Source organism: Podarcis gaigeae (assembly GCF_964106915.1).
Source record: "Podarcis gaigeae genome assembly, chromosome: 2".
NCBI lineage: Eukaryota > Metazoa > Chordata > Lepidosauria > Squamata > Lacertidae > Podarcis > Podarcis gaigeae.
Genome location: NC_139679.1, coordinates 7,290,749 through 7,305,140, shown reverse-complemented (window position 1 = coordinate 7,305,140; position 14,392 = coordinate 7,290,749). Strand labels below are relative to the sequence as shown.

At 44.6% G+C, this 14,392-nt stretch overlaps 1 protein-coding gene and 1 long non-coding RNA gene across 2 annotated transcripts in view; one reads left to right on the top strand and one right to left on the bottom strand.

Annotated features, from left to right (window-relative positions):
- The window catches only part of LOC310840132 (uncharacterized protein), a 50,952-nt gene extending 42,193 nt beyond the window's left edge, over positions 1-8,759 (bottom strand). The window contains exon 1 of the mRNA XM_083729330.1: positions 7,758-8,759. Coding sequence (XP_083585456.1) covers positions 7,758-8,096 — 339 coding nt within the window. The 5' untranslated portion in view covers positions 8,097-8,759. The remainder of the gene's footprint in view (positions 1-7,757) is intronic.
- The window catches only part of LOC310840244, a 51,692-nt gene continuing 40,221 nt past the window's right edge, over positions 2,922-14,392 (top strand). The window contains exon 1 of the long non-coding RNA XR_014561865.1: positions 2,922-4,641. This is a non-coding gene — a long non-coding RNA (uncharacterized lncRNA). The remainder of the gene's footprint in view (positions 4,642-14,392) is intronic.

Here is a 14,392-nt window from a genome sequence, read left to right as displayed (position 1 = left end):
GAGAAGAGAGGGTTGAAGAAGACTGGAAGAAATTTAAGATTTATCTAAAAAAACATTGCAATTTGGTTGAATGTTAAGAAAGGATGCTAGATTATAAATAATTGTGCACCACTAAATTAGACGGAATCAAGATGATAAGTAAGTTGAGGATAAATTATAAACCTATTGGAGAATTAATAGACTATAGTTAAATGAATGTGACAAAAGATTGTAAACAAGATGATAAATTGCGGGCAAGAATTGACAACGATGCAAGTGGGAGCGGGAGGTGTGAGGGAGTCCTAAGAAGCTAAGAAAGTATGTTATGATATATGTTATATTTGTTCTTTATTTCCGCATTTATGTTTGAAAACCTTAATAACTATATATTTTTTTTAAAAAAGGAAAGAGCTGTTGGACAGTGGAAGGGACTGCCTCAGAAGGTGCTGGGGTCCCTTTCATTGGAGGCTTTTAGGGAAAGGTTGGATGGCCATCTGTCATGGATGCTTTAGTTGAGAATCCTGCATTTCAGGGGCTTGGACTAGATAACCCTCAGGGTCTTCTGCCAACTCTAGAATTCTATGACAATTCACACAGTGCGGTGGCAAGCTGACAGTGGCAATGCTGCCTCAATGCATTTTGATGCTCTTGGCAAATAACAATAAGCCCCCCACACTCTCTGCTCCACATACAAAAACCAAGAGGGCTACCACCTGAATTCCATTTCAACACAGGCAACAGGGCAGGGCAGTCTGTTCCTGAGAGCAGCAGCTTATCATACAGACTACTTGACCTACATGTCTCTGGTCTCCAGCAGCTCCCTGGTGCTCCCTGTTCTCCAGCATCTGCTACCTGAGGCAGCTTCCTCACTCTGTCTAATGGTAGGCTGGTCCCTGGTGGCTGAAGGCTTTGCTTTTGCTTAATTAAGTTTAAAAAGATAGACAGACACCCACCAGCCAACTTGTCTCATAGTACGATTCCTCCAGCCACCTGAAAGGAATCATGCAACTTATTTCTTCTTAATTCAGCAGCAGAAGGGATGGTGGTGAGATGACTAACAATGAATAGGGGTACAAAGTAAAAGGGAAAGTGATTTTGGAGCAGGGTGGGGAACTAACTGGGATTTTCATTAATTAAAGGAGATTTGGGTAATCTGGAAAAGGAAATTAATGGGAGAATTTATTTGGGGAGATTTAGCTGGAATGCTCCAACTACCGCACAATTGCACTCATTTCACACACTAGCAAGGTTATGCTTAAAATTCTACAAGGAAGGCTCAAGCAGTATGTGGACCAAGAACTCCCAGAAGTGCAAGCTGGATTTAGAAGAGGCAGAGGAACCAGAGACCAAATTGCAAACATGCACTGGATTATGGAGAAAGCTAGAGAGTTCCAGAAAGAAATCTACTTCTGCTTCATTGACTATGCAAAAGACTTTGACTGTGTTGACCACAGCAAACTATGGCAAGTTCTTAAAGCAATGGGAGTGCCTGATCACCTCATCTGTCTCCTGAGAAATCTCTATGTGGGACAAGAAGCTACAGTTAGAACTAGATATGGAACAACTGATTTGGTTCAAAGTGGGGAAAGAAGTACGACAAGGCTGTATATTGTCTCCCTGCTTATTTAACTTAAATGCAGAATTCATCATGCGAAAGGCTGGGCTGGATGAATCCCTAGCCGGAATTAAGATTGCCGGAAGAAATATCAACAACCTCAGATATGCAGATGACAAAACCTTGATGGCAGAAAGTGAGGAGGAATTAAAGAACCTTTTAATGAGAGTGAAAGAGGAGAGCGCAAAATATGGTCTGAAGCTCAACATAAAAAAAATGAAGATCATGGCCACTGGGCCCATCACCTCCTGGCAAATAGAATGGGAAGAAATGGAGGCAGTGAGAGATTTTACTTTCTTGGGTTCCATGATCACTGCAGATGGTGACAGCAGCCACGAAATTAAAAGACGCCTGCTCTTGGGAGAAAAGCAATGACAAACCTAGACAGCATCTTAAAAAGCAGAGACATCACCTTGCCAACAAAGGTCTGTATAATTAAAGCTATGGTTTTCCCAGTAGTGATGTATGGAAGTGAGAGCTGGACCATCAAGAAGGCTGATCGCCGAAGAATTTATGCTTTTGAATTCTGGTGCTGGAGGAGACTCTTGAGAGTCCCATGGACTGCAAGAAGATCAAACCTATCCATTCTTAAGGAAATCAGCCCTGAGTGCTCACTGGAAGGACAGATCCTGAAGCTGAGGCTCCAATACTTTGGCCACCTCATGAGAAGATAAGACTCCCTGGAAAAGACCCTGATGTTGGGAAAGATGGAGGGCACAAGGAGAAGGGGACGACAGAGGACGAGATGGTGGGACAGTGTTCTCAAAGCTACGAATGTGAGTTTGACCAAACTGCGGGAGGCAGTGGAAGACAGGAGTGCCTGGTGTGCTCTGGTCCATGAGGTCACGAAGAGTGGGACATGACTAAACGACTAAACAACAACACAATCGGCTTACTTTCTCTGAAATGTAAGTAATTATTTGAAAATTTGCCTCTATACTTATAACCCTGCTACTGTTACATCAGGCTGGCAGAATTTCACCAACCATTTCTTTCCTATGAAGCTGGACTATCTCATAGCATAGCTAGTGCCCAGCCCTATTACGGCTGCAGAAGTGAAGTTGCTTGATGCCACACTGGAGACAGGAGAATTTTTTCAACACTGACATGCTGAGACTGGGCTTAAGTGCCAACCCCAAAGCGATTCTGCCTAGCAGTGTGATACTGCAATGTAGCTGAAGGGCATCATGTACAGTTTTGCTGGTGCAGCAGTGCTGAGCGTTGGATTACAAAGACATTTGTATCATGCCCATTTGGTGAGGGGGGGGGCAGTATTAGACTGAATAGTTTCTATGGTAATTTAAATGTCCAAAATGTGTTACAACTCTTTTATCTCCTACAACAACTCCTGGTGGCGGGCACACTCATTTTATACATGGCGAACAGAAATTGAGAAAGACTGGCTTGCCAAAATAACCCAGGGCTCATCCCTCCCACTTCCCGAAACTTAAAGAATTCCAGCCAGGCACTTCTGCATAAAGACGTATGAACTGGCTGATCTCAGATATAGCACACAAATCTTGATCACAAGAGGTGGAAAGTGGGCAGGTTGACTTCTCCAATCATAGAAATAGCTGTCCACTAAATCAGCGATTGGCTGGTTCTGCTGATTTGTTTCTGTTCTCCATGTGAGCACTTGTGTGCAAGAAATGATTATAGGAAGTGGCCTCCAGGGAAAGAGCTGCTACAATTGGAATTTAAGGACCCCAAACTACATGTTAGGCAGAATGTGCATCTTTTGCCAGTGAGAGCTACAGCTACACATCTCTTTCCTCTTATACTGCCCGTAACATTTAAAGAAGATGTCTGACTCGATGGTGTCATGCTCAGTTTTCCTATCCACCCCTCTGCAAAAAAGGCAGCGGTTGATGAAGGGATGCTGTTGCATGGAAACTCTGAGCATCATCTATTGTGTTATGCATTTTCTAAAGATTACAGCAGATCACCCTTTTCCAGCATGGTTTCCTCCAGAAATTTTGGGTTACAACTCCCATCAGCCTTAGCCCAAAACATCTGGAGGGCACCAGGTTAACAAAAGTTGTAGTAGAAAGGCCTGGGAGGAAAGACCTTGATTGGCAGCTGCCTTACAGTCCTTATTGACATGTACTTTGACTTCCAGACCCACAAAAACAATGCGTGTTGCAGAGGATTCTGGTGAGGGTTGTACATGCAGGCTGGTGTCCAGACCTGCCCTGATGAGCTGTGATTGTACCCTAAAACATTCCCAGCACCCTCCCTTGTAGATTTATATTCCAGGGAAAGATCTGCGGTGGTGGGCAAGCTGCATTTCAAGGACAGCTGTCAACCATCGTTCTTTTTTCATGGAGTAATCCCAGATACATCTCCATGGAACCAAGGACCAACACAATTTGACACCATTGAGGACGATCACTTTGGCTCCCAGTGTGCCTCCTGTTTCTTCAGGAATGAGTATAAAAATCCATATATGGTCAAAAAGCCAGATCAAAGTTCAGTTGCATTTGTCTCCAGTAGCTCACACAACAGAGAACATGCCTGCACATTTATCCATTTGCATGTCATAAACACTGGGTGTAGTATTCACATAACTGAGGAATAAACAGTGTCTCTTAAAATGAAATCACAGTGGTGCCAGTGTGTGTGTGTGTGTGTGTGATTTTTTTGGTTTTAAGATTGGCACTTGCTGCCTACATTAGACACTTCAGTGAAGCAACCCTTGAGGAGATTACCATCTGTTTACGGAACATGAGGGCTTTGCAGGAACCTGCCTTGGGTAGTTCAACTATTTCACTTTCAAAACAACCTTCTGCCTTGCCTATGAGGTCTTAGTATACCACAGGAGAGAGGTGGTGGGGAGATAATTGTATGCTGCTGCAGTAACATTTCTTCTTCAAACTTCTAAAGGCTTTCATTCTGGTCAAATCTAAAGGACCTCTCCTGTGATCTATGAAAAGTACACATGTGCTTTTCCCTGCTGAAAGTACCAAGGAAGATCACTTGGTGTTTTCCTAACTTCATAAGGCTATACAGTATGTGATGCCTGGCAAAGGACATTCCTGTCATCAGAGGTAAGGCCTTATACCTATTGTACACCTTGAGCAGAATGTGCTGGAAGATAGAGGTGTTTGCATCAAAAGACCTTCTGTGCTTGCCAGTTCATTTCCATCCCCAGTTAAGGTCCTGGTTTGGGCCTTTAAAGCCTGAAACGGCATAGGTTTGAGTATCTGAAATACCATCTTCACCTCCATGAAGCTGCCCCTCAACAAAGATTGTCACAGGCCCTTCTGTTCCAGATGCTGTTGCCCTCTGACATTAGGCAAATCATGGCTAACAGAGAGAGAAGGTGCCTTCTGGGTGATAGCACCAATATTGTGGAACTCCTTTCCTAGGTACTTACTATATTTTGGCATCAGATAATGGCTGTTCCATACTCTCAAGTACTAGAACCTGGGAAACCAGATTCTGCGTTCAGCCATGAAAGTTCTAAGGTGACCTTGGGCCAGCTATCAGCTGTTCGACTAACCTATCTCACAGGGCTGCTGTGAGGGGGCAGGGACCTATGTATGCCACCCTTGGGCTTCTTGGAGGAAAAATGGAATATACATGCAATAAATAAATATTAAACATTTTGATTGAATGGTTTTTTGGGAGCTCATGGGTTTCATTCACCCACTGCCTTTTTTTTTTGCATTATTAGTGCATGGACTTTATTAATTTGCTGCTTCTGCTGTTTGTATCATGTTTTTAGTATTATAATTACAGTGGTAACTCTGGTTGCGAATGGGATCCATTCTGGAGCCCCGTTCACAACATGAGCAGAACACAACCTGCGTCTGCGCAGGTCGCGATTCACCACTTCTGCACATGCGCGTGATGTCATTTTGAGTGTCTGCGCATGCGCGAGCGGTGAAACCCAGAAGTAACCCTTTCCAGTACTTCCGGGTCGCCACGGGACGCAACCTGAAAAGATTTAACCTGAAACGTCTTTAACCCGAGGTTTGACTGTATTATAGTCCTGAAGATTTTGTTAGGTGCCTAGAACAGTCTGCATGATGAATGAATGAATGAAACCTTTTCTTAAATCCACTTCAGACAGTAGGGTGGTATGTAGGGGACATGTTTTTGAATGCTCCTCCCACCAACACAAATAAATAGCTCCCTCCATGAAGTAAACGAGGACATTAGGAATATTCTCTAGGATTTGTTAGTTTATTACATGTTTGGAACTTTTAACTTTGGAATGCATTTGAGAACATGGCACCCCACCACATTCTGAAGTGGTGCAGTCTAGAATTCTGTTATCTTATATCTTCATGCCTCTATCTTCATGCCTCTTTTATTTCCAGTGGCAACAGTGAGGGATGAAGGGCTAGTTAGAGAGTAGGAAGGGATGACTGAATGGCAACTTTTGAGTCCTCTTTGCTCTTCTCTTCAATCGTTCAGATGCTAATGGAGCAGCTGACAAGGTACAAACTATGAAGCTGAATCTATCCTGCTGACTGAAAACTTGTTTAATGGACTTTACCTTCCCCAAGAACCCATAGTTGCATAGCTGCATGTTGGAGAGTTTGTAGTTGCTGCAGCTCTGTGAATGGGATGGTTAGGATCTTTAACAGAATTCTCCTGAAACTACAATTCCCATAATTCCCCGGGAAGCTGCTCAACAGAGATCCCCAGAAGTGCATTTTTGTCACCCTGGGGGCCTTTCATGAGACTATTTTGAATGCACTAATAAACAGTTGTTATCATTCGTCACATAACACCTAGTCATCTCCTTTTAAGGAAAATGGTGGTTGCATCACATTTCATCTCCGCTCTGACTGAAATTTTACTCCATGCAACATGAATCATAACCAAAACATATATTTAAAGGGGAAAACACAGCTCTCAGGATTCTTTGATGGAAGCCATGGTATAAATGTGCTTTAAATGTTTATGTGACTCTGGTCACGTATTACATAATGCCTGCAATCTTGCTTGTGAATAGTGAGTGACATAGCCACTCTCCCATGTGTCTGAAGGTTTGTGACCTTTTGTTCTGTTTGCAAATATTCCCTCCCACCCCATGCTTCCTCTTCTGTACCATCCCACTGTGGGTGTGTCTATGTAGCTCTTTAAAAAATTGTGGGCCACTTTTAAGGCTCTGGAGGGACTGGAGCAACCCCCCCTATGAGGAAAGGTTATGATGATTGGGCATTCCTTAGTTCTGGGGGGGCGGGGCAGGGAAAAGGCAAGAAAAGGGGCACATTATCATAAAAATTATGCATGCTATGAAGGAAGTGGATAGAGAGAAGTCTATCACCCCTCTCTCATAACATTAGAAGCATGGGATCTGGTGAAGGTCAATGGTGGGAGCACAGGAAAAGGAAGTACTTTTGCACAGAGTCTATAATCCACTGCTACATGATGCGTCAAAGGCCACCAACTTTGACAGCTTTGGATGAGGAATACAAGGAAATCAAAGGCATGGAGAAAAAGGCTATCAGTGGCTACTTATGTTGGCTATGTTGTACCTCCACTATCAGAGGCAGTTTGCCTCTGAATACCAGTTGCCAGGGATCACAAGAAGGCATGGTACTGTTGCACTCATGTTCTGCTTTTGGGTCTCCCACAGGCCTCTGATTGGCTGCTGTGAGAACAGATGCTAGACTAGATGGACCTTCAGCCTGAACCAGCAGGGCTCTTATTGATGCCCAGCCATTGTTGCAAACCTAATTATATTCCTTTGAAGCTATACGCATTTAGCTGGTGAACCTATTTGTTCTTATTCCATTTATTAAAAAACCTGGAAACGGCAACCATCCACCCCCCATAAACACACAGACCAAGGCTATCCCCACCTGTTACATCTGAGGACTGACAACAGTACTTCACAACTGCTGTTGGCTTTGGACTAGTAAGACTAGAAATAAAATCTTGGAAGTTATATTGTGTGGCATTAGATACTGATAGTCTTTGGACTGCGCCAGAGAGCTGTCCTGGTACCTGAAGCAGTGGCCTGAAATTACAGCAACATACACAGGTGATAACTTGCCACCCTACAATGGTACCCTAAAGCTGCCACCTGAAGCAGCCACCTGAATCAACCACCTAAAGCAGCTCTCTCTCACTGTCTTGCACACTGGTCAATACAAAGAGAGGCGTCATCTTACCTTCCCATTCAAATAATAGTATACAATCTTACCTTTCCAATTAAGGCGGCGAATTGGTTATTGAGTGTCCTGATCTCATCTTTCTCCTTGGTCTTTATCTCCTGCAAGGAGGGATCTATATCCAGGTGTAGCGGTGTCAGAAGCCGCTTGTTGACCGAAACCTTTGGGTAAGAGCAGCGGCTGTGTCCGGTGAGGCTCGAAGAGCTGAAGTTGTTCCTGCTGGTGCTCACCCCCATGGTGGGGCTGCTGCAGGCCCCATACCTTGAAGAAGGGGAGCAAGAACGCTCTCTCCGCATGCTAAAAGAGCCTCCTGGCGAAGCGAAAGAGCTGCTGTTGCTACGGCTCCGGAAGTCCCTCGAGTGGCTAGTCATTGCGGCTACAAGGAGGCCGGATGAAGCAGTAGGTACTACGGAGAAAGAGAAGAAGCACACCAGGGAGCAGAGCAGATTTCAATTCCTGTCTGCGCTGAGCTCAGTTTAGCTAATGAATTACAAACACCTGTTCTGCTATGTTCATAAAGTAAGGAGGGTGTGACTGTTGATGTAATCCAGATCAACCTGTTGGCTTTCTCTCTCCCCCTCCCTTCCTCCTTCCCGCCTGCCTTTTGTAGTTTTGTTTGTGAGGTGAGCGCACATGCACAGGCACTTATAGTTGAAAAAGAAAAAAAAAACAACTCAAAGCAAAAATTACTCACTTTGCAACCATCTAGATGCACACACAGTGAGGGTGGAGAGGCTTCCTCAGTCTTAAATGGAAAAAGAGAGTTTTGGAAGGTTGACTGAAAGATCACACAAGAGCAACCGTCCAAGAGTAGAACATGCCAGGATGTTTTCTCAATTATCACCCAAATCCCGAGTGAATCAAAAGAAACATGTGGTAAAACTATACACTGATTAAGGAGTGATTTAGTATTTCCAGTTCATTCCTTTTCAGGCTGTTTGAATGCTAAGAGATAATCACAAGGGCCTTCTATCTCCTTTTGTCTTGTAGTTAAAACAAGGCGGTTGTGAGTTCATTTTAAATGCAGCAAAGTGAAAAGTAAAGAATCATTCCATGCAAGGGTATGGATACTAACCAGTGCTCCCCCCCCGGGGGGGGAATGGAGGGTTATGCATACCCCTAAACATTTTGTGAATCTAAGTTTGGCTTCATTGAGGGGCAGTATTTCATTATGAGTAGGAAAATGAGAGTACCCCTAAACATTTTTAAGGGGGGGGGGAGCACTGGTACTAACAAGCCAACTTACACTAGGGCTTTCCCCACAAGAACTTATAGCCTCAGGTTTTGAAAAGGCTAAAAGGATGGTGAGCCAGCGAATAGGAGATGTAGAGCTTCAGGACCATATGAGCAAGATAGATAAATATCCAGCCATCCAAGATTATGGAAAAGGGTTCAATCTAACACCATATTTGCTGGATTTACAAATCGCAAAATACAGGCGGGCGTTTACCCTTACCAGATTTGATGTACTGCCATCTGCCTTACTAAAGGGCAGATACGTGGGCAAACCCTATGCTGAACGAGTCTGCCCATGTGGTCTGAAAGAGGTGGAAACGGTTTCACATGTGTTGCTACACTGCGACCTCTACGGGGATATCAGGTCACTGTTTATTTCCCCTATCGTTCAGAAATTTCCAGGTCGATCTGAATCTCAGCAGCTGAAAATCCTACTAGGAGATAAAAACCCAGAAGTAACACTGAAAGTGGCCAAATTTTCTGCGGCTGCGATCAAGCGGAGGGCTTTAGCTGTAAAAAAGTAAAAGACTTGACCCCTGGACAAGCCCCCTCATTTTTTAAGTCTATACATATATTGTAGTGCGTGTGTGCGTGTGTGCGTGTGTGCGTGTGTGTGTGTGTGTGTGTGTGCATATGTGTATTGCTTTTATGTATAATTTTACAATTTTTAATTGACACCATTACTCCCCTTGTAAACTATCGTTGTTTTTTCTGGTCTATGACCGTAATAAATTAATTAATTCATAATTCATTCAAGCCAACTTACACTAGGGCTGCTTGGGGAATTCAAATGCCAGTATAAACTGGCCTGAGTCGCACCTCTTGGACTAATGTGCAGATTTTGCACTTTTCCAAATATTGTGATGCATTTTGGGCTCAATTAAAGTGTCAAAAGGCATTTTTAAAAATAGTAATATGAGAAATATAGATTAGATATAGATATATAGATATAAAATGCACATAGCAAAATGCAAAGGCAAACCAAGGGTACATATTGTAGTGTAGCCCGCCACAGCACTATGTAATACTTTGGCTTATGTGGTGCACTTGCCACAATTAGAAGGTGCTTGTTTTTCTGGATGAAGATGCCATTTCCATCTCATGCATGTGATTTCAGCGGCCACAATCTAGTGCACGTCTATGCCCACATCTCTTCCTGTTGAAATTAGGTGGTTTAAGTGGGTCTAACTCTGCACTGAGTTTGTGACCATAAGCAATTAAGTCATATCCTCCAACATTTATTTAATGAAAGTAGGAACACCCAGTACTATTTTTCTAGAAAAAGAAGTGCTGGAAAGCACCAAGAACTCTTGTTCTCTTATAATGGCACCCACCTGAGAGGGGCCAGAATTGAGTTTCTGTGAGTTCCAGATGAAAAAAAAAGCCCTGGGGAAATCCTATTCCATACCCTCCAACATTTCTCAGATGAAAATAGGGGAAAGGGGGACATTCTGGGATTAAAACAGAAACCAGGACAGCTTCTGTAAATCCAGCATTGTCCATGGCAGATAGAGACACTTGGAGGGTCTGTTAAATGCTTGAAGATTATTAAGGGGGCCAGTCAATTACATGAAGGGTAGGCAGCTAAAAAAGCCAATGCAATTCTGGGCTGCATCAATAGGAGTATAGCATCTAGATCAAGGGAAGTAATAGTGCCACTGTATTCTGCTCTGGTCAGACCTCACCTGGAGTACTGTGTCCAGTTCTGGGCACCACAGTTCAAGAAGGACACTGACAAACTGGAACGTGTCCAGAGGAGGGCAACCAAAATGGTCAAAGCCCTGGAAACGATGCCTTATGAGGAATGGCTAAGGGAGCTGGGCATGTTTAGCCTGGAGAAGAGGAGGTTAAGGGGTGATATGATAGCCATGTTCAAATATATAAAAGGATGTCACATAGAGGAGGGAGAAAGGTTGTTTTCTTCTGCTCCAGAGAAGCGGACACGGAGCAATGGATCCAAACTACAAGAAAGAAGATTCCACCTAAACATTAGGAAGAGCTTCCTGACAGTAAGAGCTGTTCGACAGTGGAATTTGCTGCCAAGGAGTGTGGTGGAGTCTCCTTCTTTGGAGGTCTTTAAGCAGAGGCTTGACAACCATATGTCAGGAGTGCTCTGATGGTGTTTCCTGCTTGGCAGGGGGTTGGACTCGATGGCCCTTGTGGTCTCTTCCAACTCTATGATTCTATGATTCTATGATTCTAGGCCCAACCAGAGCTACACTTTGTTGGAAAAGCTAATCTCGTTCCGTCTAGCCCTTTGTAGTATAAGAAGTATATGTAATTATCTGTTTACATTCACTTCACTGCTGTGGTATTTAAGGGGAAATGTCTGCCAACACTTATGAAGTGGCTAGGAAATATTTAAGAGGAAAACAACTATTAGGCATATTGCTGAGGAGGAGTGTGAACTGGTTCCTCAGTTGGACTGGCCTCAGTTTGGGATGTTCCAAATTAGTTTGGTAAATTCTTATGACACAGGACAAATATTATTTGCACTGCTTATTCCTCTGGGCACTGCCATTCCAGCCATTTATTTCATATTTGCAGTGTTTTAGGCATTTGTTTTTGTGTATCATCACAACATCCTGCTGGAATTGAACATATCCCAATGCCTCCCACCCAGGCCAAGAATTACATGAGTTTCCCCTAAAGTGGGAAGAAAGTATAGTAATGACCAGTATGGTCACAAAAATTGGCTGTTTCAAATCTGGTTCAAAGCAAAACTCATCAGTAAGGTTGGCGATTCAAATCCCCACAACGGAGTGAGCTCCTGTTGCTCGGTCCCTGCTCCTGCCAACCTAGAAGTTCGAAAGCACAAAGTGCAAGTAGATAAATAGGTACCGCTCCGGTAAACAGCGTTTCCGTGCGCTGCTCTGGTTCGCCAGAAGTGGCTTAGTCATGCTGGCAACATGACCCGGAAGCTGTATGCTGGCTCCCTCGGCCAATAAAGTGAGATGAGCGCCGCAACCCCAGAGTCTGCCACGACTGGAGCTAACGGTCAGGGGTACCTTTATCTTTACCTTTATGTGATGCTACCATAGGCACCGACTCCATGGGGCCTGAGGGGGCCCGAGCCCCCTCAAAAATTCGTTTGGGGGGGCTCTGCCCCCCCAATAATTTAAGAAAATTATTAGTTATATTATGCTTTGTAAAATCACAAAATTATGTTGGTATTTTTTATTTTCCTTGTTTGACGATAGTTACCTTTTAAAATACATTCAGTAATGAGTTAAAACAAATAATTATTACTGTAGTAAAAGAGGCGGCGCGAGTAGTTTTGCTCGGTGCGTGCGACTGGCCCAGCCCCTCTTTCCTTTTCCTCTCTTCTGCTCTCCTGCCGGGCGCCTGAGGGAGAGTTACTTAGCGGTTCTGAGGAGCCGCTGTTGTTTCGGCAGTGGAAAAACCGCCGCCCGCGAACCGCCGAGCTCCCTCTCTCTTTCCAGCCTCTCTCTCTCTCTCTCTCTCTCTCTCTCTCTCTCTCTCTCTCTCGCTATGGCCAAGGAGGAGAAGAAGCCCTTCAGCCAGTCTATGGCCGAGTGGCGGAGGTTCATCTACAACCCCAACAGCGGCGAGTTCCTGGGGCGAACGGCCAAGTGCTGGGGTGAGGAGGGCGAGCGAGCGAGCGCGTGCGCGCGGGGAAGGGAGGGGAGGGGGCGGCCGGCACGAGGGGCGGTGGGAGGCGAGGTGCGGCGCGGCGGGCACTTGCCTTGCCCACCACGCATCTCTCTCCTTCTTGGTCTCTCTCACTCCCTCAGCTGGCGAGGGGGCCACGAGGCGGGCGGCAGCAGCAGCAACGGGCCGGGAGCGGCTCTTAGAAAACTTCCCAGGGCAGGACCCCGGTATGGGCCCCCCCAATATTTTTTATAAGTCGGCGCCCCTGGATGCTACTTGGCAATGTGGCTTCCTAGCATGCCTCCTCTGCCCCAGTTTGGTTCATCACTGTTTTATTTTCACGGGCAGCCGTAGTAAGTTGCCTTTTTTTTTGCTTTCACTTTAGACCAAGGGCCACTGAAAATACTGCTGCAAGCGGTGATCGAGGAGTTTCATCATGGTGACAATAAGAGAGCTTTGATTTCTTTGTTATGGCAGGGGGAATGACAAAAGAGTAGCCACATAAGTATTTGATTGTTTTGAGCATCAAGAGATGTCTACAGAAGGGCACAATCCAGCTTGATCCTCAGTTACCATACATATAGAGCAGGGGTTAGCAAACTTTTTCAGCAGGGGGCCGATCCTCTGCCCCTTAGACCTTGTGGGGGCCAGACTATATTTTGAAAAAAGAAGAAGAAAAAGAATGAATTCCTATGCCCCACAAATAACCCAGAGATGCATTTGAAATAAAAGGACACATTCTACTTATGTAAAACCCGCTGATTCCCAGACCATCTGTGGGCCGGATTTAGAAGGCGATTGGGCCGGATCTGGCCCTTGGGCCTTTGCCTACCCATGATATATATATATATAGAGAGAGAGAGAGAGTGCAGGTCTCCTGCAAGACTGAAAAGCCAAACCTATCAGATTTCAGTACTGCTGCCCTAACCTTTGTTCATTGCATTGGAAAAGTATGCAAACCCTCACAGTTACCAAAGCTTCTTTTAAAAAATCTTACTAGCAAGCCAGGTCTCCCACACAACTGAAAAACCAATCTTACCAGTTTACAATTTTATTGCCTTTTCTACTGTGACATAACAACAATAACAACAACTACAACAATAACGGCAGTATCCAACTAGCACATCCTATCAGTGCAAGGATTTCCATTTCTACAACAGAACTTGCCCTCTTTTCTTCTCCCGCCCCACACCTGCCCCACACCCTCCCCACATCTACTCTGGAAGCTTGGGAGAACCCTGAGAAGAGATTTAGGGAGCTCATTGGGGAAGGTGGGTTAGTTCCATTGTGCAAGCAGAAATCCTTGTGCTGACAGAACAGGGTACTTGCACTAATTTGAATACAACTCTCAAGTGAAGATCTGTGAGAGTTACTGTGCAGCAGATCTGTACAACAGATCTTAGATGTATGTCAGCTTTTTTTAAGGAGCACAAGCCCTGTTGCACTATGAAAACAAAATTTCAGGTGCTGTCATCCCACCATGCACAGGTGCTGCAGGAATTAGACATGTGGACAGATGGTGGCAATTGCACAACACTACATTTTCTGTGGGTGTACAATTCCAAAAGCTTCACTTTGTAATTTCTGTGCATGCTCAGTGAGGTGAAGCAGGTGGAGAAACAGAAGGGTCTTCGCATGTACAAAGTAAACACATTTCAGTACGGTAATTTACCACCCAGTGGTCTGAAATGGATACAGAGGATGTTAATCCTTAGGGCCAAATTCAACTAATGGGTCATAATGGTGGAAGCCAGCACAACGACTTCCAATAGCAGAGCCAGGCTCCCTCCCACCCCCACTCTTCCCCCATGGCCTTCAC